Source organism: Varanus komodoensis, unplaced genomic scaffold, assembly GCF_004798865.1.
Source record: "Varanus komodoensis strain SLA01 unplaced genomic scaffold, ASM479886v1 scaffold106, whole genome shotgun sequence".
In the NCBI taxonomy this organism is placed as follows: Eukaryota; Metazoa; Chordata; class Lepidosauria; order Squamata; family Varanidae; genus Varanus; species Varanus komodoensis.
The window spans coordinates 329,715-347,627 of NW_025335301.1; the positions used below are offsets into that span (position 1 = coordinate 329,715).

Here is a 17,913-nt window from a genome sequence, read left to right on the forward strand (position 1 = left end):
GCAGAACATGTGCAGCGTTGCGGTCCGGCCCACGCCGTGCCGAGGGCAGGGCTGATCTGGGTTCTGCTGCAGGCAGCAAAGGGAGGCGGATCTGAGCAAGGGGTCCGGTCCCCCAGCGGCCCTCAAGCTTTCCTGGTCCCTGGGCACATATGGAGTTTTGAATGGTGCTGGGCACTCTCACAAAATGGCTCCCATGGTGGACACAGCCAGGGGCAGGCATTTGTCCCCCAGAGGGCAATCAGGTGAAACCAAGACAAAAGCCCACTTGCGCAGGACCCCAAATTCACAGCAGCAGGAAGAGCCGCCCTCCCTAGGAAGCACGTGCCTTCCACCCCACAGTGGCCTTGGGAGCTGCACTCTGCCCCGAAACAGAGATCTCCAGGTGAGAACAGGAGCAACTTTAAGCCCCAAGGAATGAACATGCAAACTGGAGGGGGAGGAAGCCTCTCAGGTACCGGGGGGCGGGGGCGCTCAGAGGTGCATCGCGGGGACGGCCACGCCAGGCTCTCTTCCCCAGGCCCTGGAGGCCCGGCAGGAAGGCCCTTTTGCACGGCATCCGGGATCAGGCCAAGGCCTGTCCAGTCTCCCCTAGCAGCTCCACCCACGAGCCTTGCAAAGATTTGCTTTATTTTACCGTGAAAGTTCAATAAAAGAAAACAAAACCAGTCTGAACAACTGAGAGAAAAGAAGAGATTTGCTTCTGTCCATGAACACATAGGAAACTTATGAGGACACGGCTGTCCTTTTTCAAAGTGGGCACCGCACACCCTGCTGGGGGCCGGGGATCCCATGAGCAGGCGCAGTGCAGAGCTGCCCTCACCTATGGTTGAGTATCCGCTGCACCATCATCCACTCGGGCTTGATTCCATACCGATAGTACTTCTCCTCCATCCGGGCATAGTGGGGGTCCTTGTTCTTCCTCTTCTCACTCTTGCCATCCTCCTCACCGGAACCGTAGTCAAAGGCCGGGGGATCATCCATGTCGTTCTTCCGCTGGTAGTTGCGGTACATCACCGTGTGGTAGAGCTCGAGCTGGAGGGGGCCACGCCGGAGGGTGCCTTGAGCGGAGCTCTTGCCCAGGCCCACCCGCTCCCCTCCCCTCCCCAGCCAGGCCGGTCGGCCGGCCGGCCACTCACCTGCAGCTCTTTGACCCAGGAGCAGTGCCAGTACGAGAGGCCCGCCCACTTGACAAAGAACCTCCGCTCAGGGACCCCTTCCAGGGGCTTGGCTGCCGGGGCCGCCAGCTCGGGACCCACGGGGGGCACGGCAGCCGTGAGAGGGGCCGGGGGCTCCGTCCAGACCCAGTGGAGGATCCGCTGCACTTTGCCTTGCAGCGGTGGGCACTGGGGACAGAAGAGGGAGACACACTCACAGCCCCCGCAGGCACCCGTGCCCAGCACCTGCGGCGTTTGGCCTCTCTCGGGGCAGCGTCGCATCTTGCACTCGCCTGCATCGCACGCAGCCCCGGGAGCAGGCCTGTGTCCTCCAGAGGCAGTGAGGGAGACCGGCACGGACCATGCTGCCCTCGGGACCTCCACCCTCCGCCAGCTGCATTCGGTTGGACCACCCAAAAGTGAATTTATGCTTTAAATTTTAAGGGCAGACTGATAGCCTCCGTAGCACTTCAGGGTGCAAATCGGGTACAGCAGTTTGAACCTGCTGAGGGATTGGCAGCAGCTATGGACCCCAACAAGGGTCAGAGGCTGTTCACAAGGAAGCTCACGTTGACCTTTCTAGTGCTCCTTAGTGCCACAGACATCATTTTGCTGCTAATTTCGAAAAAGCTGCTGCTGCTGTTGATGCTGCTGATGCTGTGCAGGGGTGGGATGAAGGGCAATATTCCATCCAACTCAGATCCGAATACAACGAAAGGGGAAGCGGCAACTGGGCAGGTGCAAGAGACTCAGCACTGGGCCGAAGATGCCGTCTCCTAGCCTCACAGTGGAAGGAGAAGCCCTGCAAAGCCAGAGAAAGTGGAAGGAGAAGCCCTGCAAAGCCAGAGAAAGTGGAAGGAGAAGGCCTGCAAAGCCAGAGAAAGGGACCTCCGCAAGGTGGTGTGGGCTCTCCAGAGAAACCTGCCTTGCCCGTGGATGGACTGCTGCAGGGTTTGGCTGGAGGCAGCCTCTACTTGTGACCTGCCCACGAGGACCCAGGCAGCTTGCAGCTCTCCCGGTGGGCTGCTACTCCACCTTCTCTCTACCAGGGCAGGCGAGGAATCAGCTGGGGAAGATCTTAGCACAAGGTCACCCAAAGGGAACCTCAAGGGCCCAGATGCAATTTGTCGTCCGAAAGCAATGCACGCCTGAGTTCGCAGCACATTCCACCAAGCACAGCCCTGCCACTCCACTCCACTCCACCCTGCGGTGGGCAAGGAAAAAGGCAGTGAACAAAGCTCTCCAGCACAGGATGCAGCATTCTAGAAGGTGTACGAAGGCACTTTTGACTGTGGGGGAATGCGCACTTTGAGTGTCATTTAAACCCATGTACAAAAACATGTATGCATTCCTGGGTGGGGTGGGGAAGGCTAGGCATAACCAGGACATAAAGTGCTTGGTGATGGAAAACTGAGACTCTGAAAGGAAGAAGGAGGCAATGACGCTACTTCCAATGCAAGCTTGAGCTCCCTCTTATGCGTCTAGGGCTCATCTCCCAAGGGGGTGGATGTTAAAGAAGTCTGTGAATAGGATGATGCCATTTCTGCCCCTAGATCCCCAATATTACTGTTCAAAGGTTGCAGGAAAAGCCATGATGCTGTCATTGTGCAGGCTTGTAGTGATGCTGGGAGTGAGTCCTTCTGAAACCTGGACCCAGGGATCGAAGGAATCCAGATTCTGTAGCACCACCCAAAATTGTCTAGTATCTCTTGGGCTGGGCCCCATTTGAATTCCAACAAGAATTCTCGTAACAGATTTTGCACTTGTGCCATTTGAACAGTAATAAAAGGCAAAACATTGCAGTTTCCTATCTTGCAGAAAATTGGGACACACACATAACACCAGTCCAGTGTTTTGTTTTGTTTTTAATTCACATTTGGATCCAAATTTAGTCATGCCTAGAGTAGACCAACAGGACTTAAATTAATCATTACTAACTTGCCCTGTTGATTTGGTTGAGGCCCCATTGGTGCGGGCATTCAAGGATAGGCCAGACATGCACATGGTGGGCATGTCATGAGCAGAGCCAGCTGGAGCCACGGGTCAGACTAGATGGCCCGGGAGACCCCTTCTGACTCACTCTGTTTCTGTGTCTCTATGTCAATAGATGTATTCTAAGGATGACTGAGGACAAGTCCCACTAATTACTGTTTTCCTTTTAAACAATTACATCCATTAAAAACAAATCTATTCCCCCTTTGAGGGAGAGGAATGTGTTTGGCATGGTTCTTACTCAAAAACAGATATTCTGCTCCTGACTCCCAGCCAATCAGATTGGAGGAAGCTGCCCCAGCTGGTCCAGAGGCCCTGGGATACAAGCAGCCAAGCCCCCAGGGAGCGAGCAAACAGGGAGAGCCAACAGGAGTTTGATGGCAGAGTTCAGTGGGGGAGGTCAAGGGAGATGTCCCTAACTTTCCCCCCTTCTTTATTCTTCTTTTGATCTTAATTCTCCTCCCCCCCACCACTTACTTCCCTCCTTGTAACACACTCCCATTTACTGGTGGAACTCTGTTGTCAACCTTCCGTGGAGACAGGAGAAAGCACCAGCAGCTTTAACAGCCTCCCAAGACAGAATCACAAAGGCAGCACAAGGAACGGGCCGAGAAGACTCTGCAGTGGAGGCAACTAGCAACGTCTGCACAATGCGTGTTTCCCTGCCTGAGGGCAGCATGGCCCACTCGGGCCATGAGTGCAAGCTGGTAGCCCTGCCCAAAGAAAAGATGGAAGCAGCAGAGCAGTGGATGCCCACCCTCCATGCAGTAAAAGAAGATGAAGAGGTTTTAGGCAGAGCGGCAGAGCTACAACAGCAAAGGGGAGTCCCGAAGCAAGCAGTGCAGCAGCAAGCTGAGGCAGAAGAAAATTCTGAGGGAAGGGAAAATGAGGAGGAAACTCCCTGGAAAAGGGTGACAGATGCAGAAGAACGAGAAGACGCTCTGCACCAGGGGAAGCAATGGAACTCTGGGACCACTTGAAGTTGCTCGAGGAAGAGGTGAGTGAGAGACCCATTGAGAAAGAACTGCACTACACACTGAGTAGCTCTGAAAAAGAGACAAAAGGCTATCAAGTAAGGAGAAAGGTAGCAAAGATTGCAACAATGAAAGGAGGATAATTGAGGGAGATTCCCTGTTGCGTTGGCACCAAGATTTAAGAAGAATGCAGAAAAATAAGAAAGAGTCCAGAAAATGATCCAGGGTTTGAAAACATTGCCCTGTGAGGAGAAACTGGGAGAACTGGGCATATTCAGTGTAGAGAAGAGAAGATTGAGGGGGTCATGGCATCCCTCTATAAGTACCTCAAAGGCTGTCACAAAGATCTCCTTTTGCTGATACCAGAGTGTAGGACATGGAATAATCAAGTCAAGCTGCAACAACCCAGATTCCTCACTGTCAAAGCAGTACAACAGTGGGACCGGCTGCCTGGAGAGGTGGGGGCTCTCCCTCACGAGAGGCATTCAAGGCGAAACTGGGCAGTCATCTGAGTGGGATGGTGTAACATGGTGTCCTGCAACAGCAGGGTGGATGGATCTGACAACCTTCTTGGCCCCTTCCAACTCTCTATTCCATTATTCTATGAGGGTTTAAGGATAGGCTGGACATGCACACGGTCAACCTTGTGTCATGAGTGGGGCTGGCTGGAGCCAGGGGTCAGACTAGATGGCCCGGGAGACCCCTTCTGACTCACTCTGTTTCTTTGTTTCTATGATTCTAGGAAAGCCCTTCCTGACATGCAAGATTCCTGAAATTTGCCTTCAGGCCCCAAAATTCTGAGCTGCAATCCACCAGGTGGAGTTGGTAGAGCGAGCTTGCAGGCCAAGCAGGGGGTCTGCGTGCAGCCCTGGCAGGCACGAGGCTTCAGAGGGGCATGCCTGGCCGGCCCCGGCCCACCCCGAGCCGGGCAATGCCAGGGCCTCGCCAGGGCGGAGCCGGAGGCACGAGGAAGGCGCTCAACACTCACTGTGCAGCGGGGGCACAGCCATTCCCCATTCGGGATTTCCGGCAGTGGCGGGTTCAGGCAGTGCAGGTGGTAGGACGACGGACAGGTGTCACAGCAAAGGAGCTCCCCGCCATCCTTGCAGGTGCGGCAGAACTCCATGTGGTCGTCCTCCTCCTCTCCCATCTCTTCATCCTCGTCCTCCTCGTCCTTCGGCTCCCACTGGATGCCCTCCTTCTCCTAAGGAAGGGGGAAGAAATACATTCAGTTTCCACTTGTTTGCCAACATGCCTCATTTCACACTTCCAAACCAGAGGATGAAGAGAAGCACAACTATTTTTCAAATGGCACGTGTCTCTAACTTTCACAAAGGAGTGTTCTAATTTTAAAGGGTCCCTGTTACTGAAAATGCAAACAAAAAAGAGCATTATATCACTTGCAAAAGATGTTTATTAAGAAAAATTAAAGAGGTGGCTGCATTGGGAGAAGTGTATGTAGAGGGATGTGTTTTAATGCAAACATCTTAACAAAAAAAATCCAAGACTGGGATGAGCCGGACTTAAGATGGGAAAGTGATAAAACGGAGAAAAATTAGAATGTGCTGCTCCAACCACCCCAGCTCCCCTTGGCACCCCAGGAAGGCAGAGCTGCATGTCCTCCCTGGGCTAGGCCTGGCCCGGCTTAGGCCCTCCTGGGATTTTGGTCCCAACGTTCTTCAACTCTTTGTCCAGTACTTGACATCTGTCTCTGATTTCCAGACATGCTGGATGTTAACATTTCATGCTTGACACTGGCCACCAGGACAGCTCCCTCTCAGCACGGCCCTTCCAGATTGATTTAATTAGTTCTATACTGCTCAGTCACAGCAAATCTCTAGAACGTGGGTCCTCAAACTACGGCCCGCAGGACGGATCCGGCCCGCCATGACCATTTAACCAGCCCACCCCACAGGTTTTGCACTTGTTGGGCGCAGGCAGACAGCTTACTCATGAGGAGGTCATTCTGGACTAGCTCAGAGAAAACAATCTCCTCATGAGCAAGCCGGCACCTTGCCGTGCGCGCCCAGCAGCAGCTTGCTTGTGGGGAGATCGTTTTGGACTCAATTGGAGAAAATGATCTCGTGGGCAAGCCGGCACCTTTCCCCGTGGGCCCCCCCCCCCCCCCCCCATGGGGGTGCAGCCCCCCCCCCCCCCCCGCCGGCACCACCTTGGCAGCCTGTGCCCACTGCTGGCACCTGTCAGCTGGCCCCCACTAGAAAAAGTATGAGGACCCCTGCTCTAGAAAATGTGTGTTCACTGGATATGGAAGGATAAATCCCATTGTTAAAAACCGATTCCCCACTGCCTCTCCGCTCTCCGCTCTGCCTCTTCTGGGGACGGAGGAGGACAGTAAGGAGGATGCGTTCCAAGGTCTCAGCGTCCCAACAGAATTGGCTCGATGCCACTGGAAATGTAATGAGCCCCAGAACAGAGGTGCTGAGTCTCACGGGTCACGTTGCCCGACTCGCACTTGTTCGGTGATTTCCAGCTTTTGCTGGAGGCCTTTCTGAAAGCTGAGATGTTTCCTCAAAGGTGGAATTACATATGAGCAGCGAGAGCTCTCAGAGTCAGAGCTCTCAGCAAGAGCTCATGCAACCCAGTCCCCAAAAGCACATGCAGCTCGTGGTCTGCAAGAGGTGCAGTGCCCACGTGTAGGGCCCCTCGGATCCTGGGCATGCCGGTCGTCCGCACACACTTTGAAAGTTGCCCCCCGCCATGCACCAACCTGGGCCCACCCTGTCCCTGGGCGGTAACCTGGAGCGCCTCTTCTCCCGTGCGGGGGCGTGCTTTGCCCGGGCACCGTCAGGGCAGGGCTGCCAGGCAGGGCAAGCCCGCTGTGCCTCGCAGGGTGGTGTGGGCGGCAGTGGCTGTTCCGCTGTGGCCTCCCCGTGGGGGGAAGGGTCCGGTTCGCTGCAGTCTTGCCCGGCTCTGCGGCCGGCCCAGGGGCCACACCTGACTCAGGCTCCCGGCGGTGCACCCTCCTGCCGGGTCGTGCCCCGCGCCACCCCGGCAGCCCTCAGCCCCAAGGCTCCTCACACAGTGCGGGCAGCTCCACCTGCCCTCGGGCGCCTTCTCAAGCTCCGGGTCCAGGCACACGAGATGGTAGGCGCGGGGACACGTGTCACAGAGAATGATCTCCCCGCCCTGCTGGCACACTTCGCAGTAGTCCTGGTGGTCCGTCTCGTAGCCATCGCCTTCTGCAGCTGGGAAACAAGAGTGAGGCAGTGGAAACGTCATTCTCAGCAGGCTGGGGGCAGGTGCCCGGCCAGCGTGCTGGGGATGCAGCACTGGGGAAGCAAGACCTGGCGGGGACGCCGGGAAGCCCTTCCTGACGGTTAGGGCACCGAGGGCGTGGAACGGGCTTCCGTGGGAGGTGGCTGAGGCCCCATCGGTGAGGTTGTCCAAGGACAGGCTGGACGTGCACATGGTGGGCATGTCGTGAGCGGAGCAGGCTGCCCCGGCCAGACATGCTGGGAGCTGGCCACCGGTCCAGTGGAGCCTTTGAGACACAAGAAGAACCTCACTGCCCAGGGGGAGCAGAAGCCCATGTGGGCAGCGATCTCCAGCGGCTGCCCAAGGTCTTCCCAGCGCTCACCATGGCCCAGGGCCTCCCCCAGAGCTAAGGGGCTGCCTCAGGACTCACAAGGCCCCAACGGGATTTCTGATCAGCCCAGGAGAACTTGTAAAATGCCCCCCCCCACACACACATCCTGGCTGCCCGAGCCTCTCTGCAGCAGCCGTGGCAGTGTGCGCGCGACGGTGCGTGTGTGCAGCAGGGTCTTGCGGAGGGGCCCTCTGCTTGCCAAGGCAGGGTGAGGTCCCACCGCTCTCAGCACACCCAGCTTCCCAGGGTGTCCGGCAGGTTCCTTCCAGGCCCTGCCCGGAGATGCCAGGAATCACACAGGGCCTCCATCGCTGAGCCGTGGCCTCTTCCATTTCACCTTCAGTTTTAAACACCGCCTGCCTGCGTCTCCACCAGCACCGCCATGTTTGAAAGGAGCCCGAGGCAGCTTACAAGTTGTGCCTCCTCTCCATGTCCTCCTGGCAACAGGAGTCCTGTGGGCAGGCGAGGATGACAGCCTGTGGCCAGCCCAGAGTCACCCAGGTGGCTCCACGGCTGAGCGGGGTCCGAGTCCTGGGCCCACGCCCTGAACCACGACACTGCCTGGCTCTCCCAGCGCTGCTGCAGCACCGCAAGGGCACGAAGGGCTGCCCAGGCAAGGCTGATCCTCGCTCTGCGGCAGGCTCCCGCCCCCAGATGCCAGCATACCTGGCCTCTTCTTCTTCCTCTTCTTTCCCCGCCTGCCCGCAGCGGGAGAGGCATCGGAGCGCATGGAGCAGCTGTTGATGCTGGCGCTGTCCGGGTCAGAGTCACCCCGATCATCGTCCTCACTCTGCAACCAAAGCCAAACCGCAGGCGGTTTCCATTGCTGCCTTGTGGGATCACCCCAAGCCCTGCTTGCCTCTCCCTTCAGAAGGGGTCCCAGGCTCATGCAGTCACCCCACCTCAAAGGCAGGAGTGAGCAAGGCAGCCTTCCTGGATCTGGTATCTCTCACATACGTTGGCCTAAGATCCCCACAATCCCTGGCTGGCTGTGGATGATGACCGTTCAAAGTTCTTACGGACATGAACTATTTCTTTTAGCACAGCAGGGAAAAGCTGGAAAGCACAGAATGGTTGCTGGCAAGAAAGGGGTGTGTGGCTGCCTGGGGAAACCCCAAGAATCAGATGTGCCCCCCTTCCCTCCCCTGAACTGGAACTCCCAGGTAGCCTGCTCCTGGACACAGAGGCTCCTTTCAGCTGCCCTGAGCATCGGTCCTGCCAGGCTGCCTCATGAGCCAACCCCTTTCAGCTTTTGTGAGAGATGGAGAATCGCCTGCACAGTGTCCGACAATGTCCACTAGGGACGACAGAAAGGCTAATAAAAAAGAAGAATATTTCTGGGTGGCATGGGGTAGAGGGGAGAGAGAGAGAGAGAGAGAGAGAGAGAATGCCCCACTTTTAAACTGCAAAAACCCTCACGTTAATTCCAAATGTTTTTAGGAGTGGGAGGGCAGATGTCTCCCAAGTGAGCAGGGCTCCTTATCCAATGCAGCAGTTCTTCGGAGCATTGCAGGAGCTCCCCTGATGGCAAGCCCATCATGGGTATGGGATTCAGTCCCAGGCGTCACTCCTATAAGGCTCTGAAGAAAAGGAGCCATGGACGAAGGGCCCCCCCAGCACTGGTGGCCCGGCCCCCCTGTTCTGGGGCAGCAGGGGAGGGCTGCCCCAACACACGTCATGCGTGGCGTGCGCGACCGTGCGGATGGGGTCTACTTACGGAGGAGCCCTTTTTCCTCTTGCTGGCGATCCCCCCGAAGCGGAATTTCAGGGCCGTGGCCTTCTTCCCTTTCCCCTTTTTCTTGCTCTCTTTGGCGTTCTTGATTTTCTTCCGTGCGCCAGGACCTGCGGGATCGGCAAGGAGAGGCATCGGGTGATGGAGGCGGCCCCCTCTTTCCTGGAGCCCAGCCACTTCCAGGGATGGCCCCGTCCAAGTCCCTGCCTGACGCCAGGGGGCCCGGCTGCCTGGCGGTCCCACACTTCCAGCTGCCGTTGCAGCATGGCCCCATTTCTGGTTCTGGAAAGCCCCACTGACGAGTCCACCCTGGAGACCGGCAGCCATGCTGGCTCCTGGCTCAAGACCTAGCTGCAGCGGAACAACCTGCAACCACAGCCTCACAACAAACCGCAGGCTCCCTCTGTGGCTGCTCAGGGTTGGCAAGCTGCCATTCGTGAGTCCGGTGGGGCTCCAATGCCATGACCAGCCCCATTTCGGCAGCTCCCAGCAGTGACCCCCACGCGGCCCTCTTTGCTTCTCCGACAGAGCCATTCTCTCCAGTTTTACGGCTGCCCATGACAATGCTCTGCAAACAGGCACCCTTCCCCATCCTGCCTGTGCAGTTCCCTCCCTACCGGCTTCATGATGTTCCTTAGGAGCCGGGCAAGACCTGCCCAGTTACCTGGCTGACTCTGGTGGAGCCGGAACGGGGCAGTGCCTGGGGGAACCGGCGGACTGGGAAGGGCCGGGTTCATTCCTCCCGTTTCCCCTTCCGTGCTGCCCAGAGGCTGCTTCAGAAGAGTATCTTGCTGATGAGCTGTGAAGGCCTGATGTTTCTCTTGTGAAGGGCTGTGCCCCTCAACATGTGGGGGGGGGCAGAATCCCTGTGCAACACACCCGCGGTGGCTTCCCCCGGTGCCCCGCCCCGGCTGAGGCACCTTTCCCCTCTTTCATCTTGGCCTTTCTGACGACCGGTGCCGGTGGCGGCTCTTGCGCAGGGCTGCCCGGGTGCGGCACCGGGACCACGGACACAGTTTCCACGGCTGCAGCCACAGCGGCGGCGGCGGCGGCTGCCGAGCTGCCTTTGAATGGGTTGTTGCCGCTGAACTCTCGCCACTTGGCCCCGAGGACAGTCATCATCTTGGACATGGGGATTTTGGGGTTCCTCTTGGCGACCAGCGGCCTGGGGAAGAAGCAGAGCAGAGTGGGTCAGTCATAGCGTCACCGAGCCGAGACCAACGGAAGCTACTGCTCCTCAGGGACCGGGACACAGCCTGGGCTGGGGGCGGGGGAGCTCTCCAAAGCTGGGGGCAAGATCGGACCCTGACCCGCTGAGTCCAGCGCCCCTTTCCCACAGCAGCTGCCCAGATTGGCCCCGGGAGCAGGACCACCCTTGTGCCACACGCGGGACGCTCTTCTCTCTCATTCTCGGCGTTGGCTCGGCACCACGGACGGCTCCTCGACTGCTCCAGTGGGAGCCTGGAGCGACCCTCTGGGGCCACCGCCTTCCCTGTGCTGAGCTGTCCTTCCAGTCCCCTGGCCACCAGCAGAGGCCTGTGGGCAGCTCTTCCGCTCTTCACTGCCAGCGCAACTCCTGAATGAAGGCCGTGGCCCCCCTGTGGCCCTCCTCCCCTGGCCCCACTGTGGGAGGGAGCTGTACTGCTTCACTTCTGGATCAGAGTCCGAGTCAGCACACCTCTCGGAAGGAGTCAGCCCTCCTGCTCCAACAGGCTCCTGCAAGGGGAGGAAGGTCTTTGCAGAATCCAGAGAACCAGGGTGAACAGAGGGCCTCCATCGCGTACCTGAGAAACTGGCTGAAAGCCTTGTAGTTGGTCAGCATGTGGTAGTCCTCCTCCGAGAAAGCGTAGTCCACGTCATCCAGGCCCCACTCCTCCATCAGCTGTGCTGAGCTCTTGGGCTCCTGTGGGAGGAAAGAGCCGCACTGAAGGGACACGGGATTGTTTTAATGGGTGTACATTCAGTGCACGACATTCACAGAGGTGACCTTTCCTGTACATTTGGTTTCTTAGCAGTATTTCCATATGTTAAACATACAGTATGGCAAAGTTTTAATTGCAGCCCCTGGGGAAGGAAGCTGTTTTTCCAGAAGCACTGAGCTGAATCCATATTTTCCTCAGGCACCCGAGAGAGAATGGTCAGGCAAGGGTCTTCACCTCTCCCCGCCTCATCTCCCAGCAAGTGAGGCTATTCTCAGGGCTCTCACACACCCAGAAAATGCCCTTGGGCCACAGCATGGAGCACACCCCCCACACACACACACAACAGGATGCTGTTGGCTGCAGCAGCCCAGACCTGGAGCCGCCGTACCTTCAAGCCTCCATCATCATTCTCCACCGCTTCCTCATCCTTCTTTTTCCGTTTGGCCTTTTTCTCCTTCTTCTCTTTCAGTTTCTTCTTCTTCTTCTTGTTCGGGGAATAGTCACTGCCCTCGCTCTCTGATTTTTCTCCCAGCTCCTCCTCGTTCTCAGAGAGATCTTCGTTGTGGCTCCCCTAAATTTTGACAAAAACAAGCAGGCATCCAGTAGCGAGAAGAGGCGGCCTGTCACCGCTCCTGCTCTCAGCAGGACTTTATGTATGTTTGCTTTAACCCCAAACCCCTCCTGGAATGAAGGCCTCCAAGTCAAGGCCCGGACTGCTAAGACAGAGAGGAACCAGAAGGAGGCCAGGGCTTCCCAGGCACCTCCAGCATCTCCCTTGCGCACCGAACCCCATGCAGGAGGCATTCAGCAACAAGCTGATGTTGTCCAAATCTGCTCGCAGGGCACTGAAAAGTGCACTACGGTGTTTCAATGTTTTTAACATTCCCACTTTAAAAAGTCAATTATAGTAAGAGTTGCTCATTACAAAAGGCTCAGAAATGAATTCCTTGTGGAATGTGCAGAGATTTTAGGGCTGGCTTGTGCAATCTCTTAAAACTGAATCAGAGACCCCCCCGCCCCCAACAGACACAAGGAGGGATGCCAAAGATGCGGCCATTCAGAGGTTGTTGGACTATAACTCCTATCATCCTCCAACATGGTGGATGAGGATGATGGGATTTGAAGTCCAACAACAACTGGAGGGCTACACATTTCCCATCACTGAATTAAAGCCCTTTTTCTTATGTAAAAAAATAAAATAAGGGAGGGAAACATTGGATGAAGAATATGTGTGCCAAGCATTATAGATATGTTCTTATGCAGTTTCAGGCTGTTCCTCCCTGTATCTCCTTGTGAGCGGTGGGTAAACACCCACTTCCCTGCGCTGAATGAACATGTGGACACAGGCGGGGGTAAAGCAGGCTTGCAACCCCCCCCAGCAACTGCTGTGCTCGGCTGCCATGCTCCCCCTGCCCCGCAAAACCCGCCGGAAACAGCTCTCCACACAGGCAGATGGGCCTCGGGGGCACACACGCCTGCCTGTGCGGTGGGCCCTCCGGCGTGGGGAGCGAGCGGGCCTCCCTGGGGAGAGCAGAGAGCCGGCCTGGGCACATCCGTGGCCAAGGCTCCCCAGAGTCACCCCCATGGCCTCATCTACTGGGCCCACCCAAGCGGCCTGCTTTTCCCTGGTCCCAAAGAATGTGGGAATGCCAGGAAAAGGCAAGCAAGATGCGGAGAGCTCTGGAAATCGTCTTTTGAGGAATGGATGAAAGAGCTGGATATGTCTAGCCTGGAGAAGATCCGGGGGAGATGCTGTAACAGATCTCAAATACCCATGAGGCTGCCTATGGAAGGGGACATTGGTGTGCTCACTGTCCTTCCTGAGGGCAGACACAAGCCAGTGGGCAGAAGCGGCACAGAAGTAGATGTGGACTAGATGGGGAGAGAGGCGGAGAGGGTGGGGCACGCGGCTGGGCTTGGATGGGTGGGCGGCTGCCCTTCATGGCGGCTGCAGGTGCCTGGACCAGCTCCTCTCTGATTCTGTGATTCCACACAAATCTGTCTGGGGGGGGGGGGCACTGGCAGCCCCCGACCTCTTTCAGAAGACCTCTGCAAGCAACCAGCTCAGAGGGTGGGCAAGCACCGACCCCCTTTCCTCCGTCAGCCCACCGGGTGAGGAGGGACAGGGACACAGACAGGGGGAAGGGGTGCCAGAGAGAGAGAGAGAAAGGGGCCATTTGTGCTGGGCTCTGCCCCCACTCAGTTCCTGCTCTGGCCTGCCCACCAGTTCGACAGAAGTGGCGTCTCTCCATCCCAGCTCAGGCTTCACCGTTGGGAAGCGGTGGTGAGCTCATCCCAGGAGCATCCCTGGCTCTGACTCCCTACCCACATGCACTCTCCATCTCAGAAGGAAACTCCGGCCTGCCAGGAAATCCCAGGGCTTCCTTCTGCAAAGCTCTGGGCACTTCATTCATTCATTCATTCATTCATTCATTCATTCATTCAATTTCTGTGTCGCCTCATCACTTATAGGCCCTCTGGGCAGCTTACAACACAGGGAGTCTTGCAAGTGTGCGGACTCGTTTTAGACTTTTGCATGCACAGAACGGCGCCAAGTGGAGCTCTGTACCTTTCACAATTGCCCCCTCCATCTCTAAGTATTGCAAGTTCAGCTATGGGGTCGTAAGGAAATGAAATAAACCAAGAAAATCAAGTTCTCATACCAGCTGCAGCAGGAGACACACTGCACGGCCGCAGGCACCTGCATCACAGCGCCTGTGCTGCCGCTCTCGAGAGACCTCACCCAGCTGCCCAGCCAAGCAACCACGGGAGCCCCTAAGCCTGCCCTACATCCAGCGTGTGGCGCCAGCAAGGCTGCCTTCTTGTGGCAAACACTGCCCTGGGGAATGACCTGGCTGGCCTGGGGGCAGGAAGCAGCATTTGCTACCCCTTCGGTACAACAGCCTGCGTGCGTTTACGAGTCCGTGACAGCCCTGTCTGAGCATGTGCAATCAGCCTTCCCCAACCTGGGGCCCTCAGGTGTGCTGGACTACGCCCCAGCATCCCTGGCCAGAGAGGCTGGGAGTTCTAGCCAACACATCTGGAAGGTCTGAGGCTGGGACAGGCCGGCCACGTAGCGCAAAGGGCACTGGACGGCACCATGGCCTATGCCGCCAGTGTGCAGGGACCCTTGGACCACCTCCCTGCTCACAGGGCCAGGCTTGTGGTCCTCCAATCACACTGCACAACCCTCAGTTCAGGACAGGGAAAAGAAGTCCCTCTTTGAACAGCACACAGTTGACCTACAGAATTGGCGGTGCACGCTAATAGCTTTCGTCAAAGGAAAGACAAAGGCACGCTCAGGCATTCCATGATTTGCAGCCATGCCAGCTCAACGGGGAAACGCTTCTTCAAGCAACCACCTGCCAGAGGCAGAGAGCAGGGGGACGGCCTGTGAGTGACAGCTGAGGAACCTCGCTAAGGCACCCTGTGTGCGGGTTCCAAAAGGCATCCGGCTGGCCACTGTGGAACAGGCGGTGCCTTCCCGTGATCCAGGAAGGCCCTTCAGGGGGCAAGGAGGTACTCACTCCGCACAAATCTTTGCCCAGCTCCATCTGTCATGAAACCGTGACTCTGCAGAGCCATCTCTTCCATTCCCACATGAAATCTGAGGTGTGCCCCAAAGGCATTTCAAGTGCCTGCATTCAGTGTCGTGTCCAAACAGATCTGACCAGACGTGCCAAATGCTGCACCGGTTGCTCCTTGGAAAACCACCTTTGGCACTTACAGGTTTTAGTGGCCTTTCTTCTCATCAAGGGTAGCCAGCGGCAAAGCCGGGGACTTCAGGACCCTGGACAGAGCACATGGCAGGGGCGAGGCCGCTCCATGCAGGCAGCCCTCAGCTCCGGCTTGCAGGGGACGTGGCGGGGCTGCTGCCCCGGCGGAAGGGGCACCACCTCTCTATGTAAACCCCATGCCTGCTGAGGCACACGCTGGGCCGTCCCGTCCCAATTCTTTGCCTGTGAGGCAGCCTCTCAGGTCGGTCTCGGCTGCAATGCAGGCCAAAGCTCCACTGTTTGGTCTGGACATTCATCCTTCTGCACCTGAACCTGAACCACTAGGGGAACCGCATGCCAGGATCCCCCTCGTCGGGCGTCCTGTCTCAGTGGCCACCTAAGTGACAAACGCCTGCACTTTCTAAAAGCTGTTCCACAACAGGCGATCAAGAAATGGGGCCCAGGCGGACTCTCAGGAAGATGCACTCTCTGAGTGCCCCTGCCCTTGTCTTGCCAGCTGGCATCTGCCCACTGCCAAGCGAAGGCTAGGCCTTCTCTTCACCTTCGTGATGAAGATCTGGGGACAGGTAATCAATCAGCCTTATCAGGAATGCTCAAATGCCTGATTTATTCTGATACTATTAAAATGACAAGATAAGATAAACAAGGAATTGGTTTAAAATCACATCCCCCCGCAATACTTTTTAAAAATTCTTTTTTCCCCTTCCCAAGTTTCTCCTCTTATCTCTCTCCCCCAAGTCAAGTGACTGTAACTTGTAATCTTTGACAACAAGGACATTGAAAAACAATCTTTTGCTTGTCCAAATGGAGCTTATGAATGAACAGCTGCTTTTATTTAACTTCTAATGGGACTACACAGCAACGAAGCCATAACGTAATCTGTTCCTTGCACCAATAGGCTACGAATGGCTGATCGGGTGTGGACGACTGTCCGCTTCAGCGGTCTGCGTGGCTTGGCGATGGCTTGCGGGGAGAAGAAGAATTAGCTGCCACTTCTCCCTTCTTCGCTGTTAAGCTCTTCTGAGAATAAGGCAAAGAAGCCACCATTTTTAAGAATTGGGAGGAATTATCCTGTAGAATAGATTTTCAGGGTGGACTTGTGGATGCCTCCATTCCCAGATAAAGGGAAAGTAGAGAACTATAGTTTTCCCAATTTTTTGCTTCTTTGAAAATGAAAGTGACGTACATAGATTTCTTTAAATTGGTAATTGCAAAATTGGCGCCATCTGCTGGACAAAAGAAATCAATCTAGGCAAGGATTTCTTTGACAGAAAGAAGAGATTATTTTTATTTTTATTTATTTTATTTATTTAAAGTTTTTGTATGCTGTCCCTTTGCTATACAGCCTTAGGACGGCTCACAGAAGATTATTTGTTTGACCAACTGATGGATCTACTGGCATCTGCCAGAGACTTTGGAAAAACGGGAAAAACTGGAAGACCCTTCTCCTAATAAGCTAACTTATATTAATTTTGCACTGACAATAGCTAACAATAGATTAAAATGGATCTAATCAATCTAATATTTATAGGAGTCTAATATACCCAAGGGACTGCAGGTGGCGCAGTGGTTTAAACTGCTGTGCTGCTGGGCTGGTTGATCGAAAGGTCGCCAGTTCGGATCCACACACGGGGTGAGTTCTCGTTGCTCCGTCCCAGCTCCTGCCAACCTTGCAGTTCGAAAGCATGCAAATGCAGGTAGATAAAAGGGTACCATTTCGGTGGGCAGGTATCAGCATTCCGTGCACTTCGGTGTTTAGTCATGCCAGCCACACGACCACGGAGACTGTCTGTGGACAAACGCTGGCTCCCTCAAAGAATTCAAGAACTAGAGAGTCATCATAAGACGTCCTCAGTCAAATCAACCTTAACTGAGCTCAGACAATTAAGAAATCAACTAGCTTTGACTGAGACAGAGGAAGTTTGGAAGAAACTAATTTTCTTAAAACAAAACCCCATTGAACAAGTGACTAAATGTGGGTTGGGGCGTAGCCCACCTCTCGCATAAGGGAAATGGAGGAGCAGTCGACAGCAGGGGTAAAAAGGGTAACAGAATCGCTTAGGTGGAGAAATAAATACATGAGCAGTTCAAACTTTTTTTTTCAAATTTTTACAAAAATGGTTTAACTTCAGAAGATGGACTAGAGCAATACATAGAAGAAGCTCATACTGATAAGCTCACATTGGATCAAAGAAAAACACTAAACAGCACAATTAAAACTCAAGAAATCTCACAAGCTATAAAAAGATTTTTGAAAGATAAAGCACCAGGACTGGGTGGTTTTTCAGCAATATATTATAAGTGCCTGGAGGAAAAATCAATACTACCACTTCAAAAAGTAATGAATGAAATTAAAAATGAGAGATCATTACCCACACCATGGCAAGAAGCTCATGTAACGTTGATACATAAAGAAGGCAATGATTCTTCTCTGCCACAGTCTTAAAGGCCTACATCACTATTAAATGAGGACTACAAACTCTTCCCTTTAATAATGGCTGAAAGAATAAGAAAATGTATAGACAAACAAATCCATACAGACCAGACTGGATTTGTAACAAAGAAATTAATGAAAGATAATGTCCATTTTGTGATTAATGATATTGAATATATGAAGGAAACCCCTTCGTGGATCACTGCCTTGCTGTGGCGAAGGGGCTTGTGTAGGCAATGAGGCTATGAGCCATGCCGTGCAGGGCCACCCAAGATGGACAGGTCATAGCAGAGCGCTCTGACGAAAGGTGATCCAGAAGGAAATGGCAACCCACTCCAGTACCCTTGCCATGAAAACCCCA

At 55.1% G+C, this 17,913-nt stretch overlaps 1 protein-coding gene across 1 annotated transcript in view; it reads right to left on the bottom strand.

Annotated features, from left to right (window-relative positions):
- Positions 1–17,913, bottom strand: part of CHD5 (chromodomain helicase DNA binding protein 5) — an 80,695-nt gene that overhangs the window by 55,833 nt on the left and 6,949 nt on the right. Inside the window, exons 3-11 of the mRNA XM_044419669.1 lie at positions 11,770–11,952; positions 11,244–11,362; positions 10,380–10,624; positions 9,445–9,569; positions 8,394–8,517; positions 7,160–7,326; positions 5,109–5,324; positions 1,137–1,343; positions 821–1,032 (exon numbers count right to left, since the gene is read on the bottom strand). Coding sequence (XP_044275604.1) covers positions 821–1,032; positions 1,137–1,343; positions 5,109–5,324; positions 7,160–7,326; positions 8,394–8,517; positions 9,445–9,569; positions 10,380–10,624; positions 11,244–11,362; positions 11,770–11,952 — 1,598 coding nt within the window. The remainder of the gene's footprint in view (positions 1–820; positions 1,033–1,136; positions 1,344–5,108; positions 5,325–7,159; positions 7,327–8,393; positions 8,518–9,444; positions 9,570–10,379; positions 10,625–11,243; positions 11,363–11,769; positions 11,953–17,913) is intronic.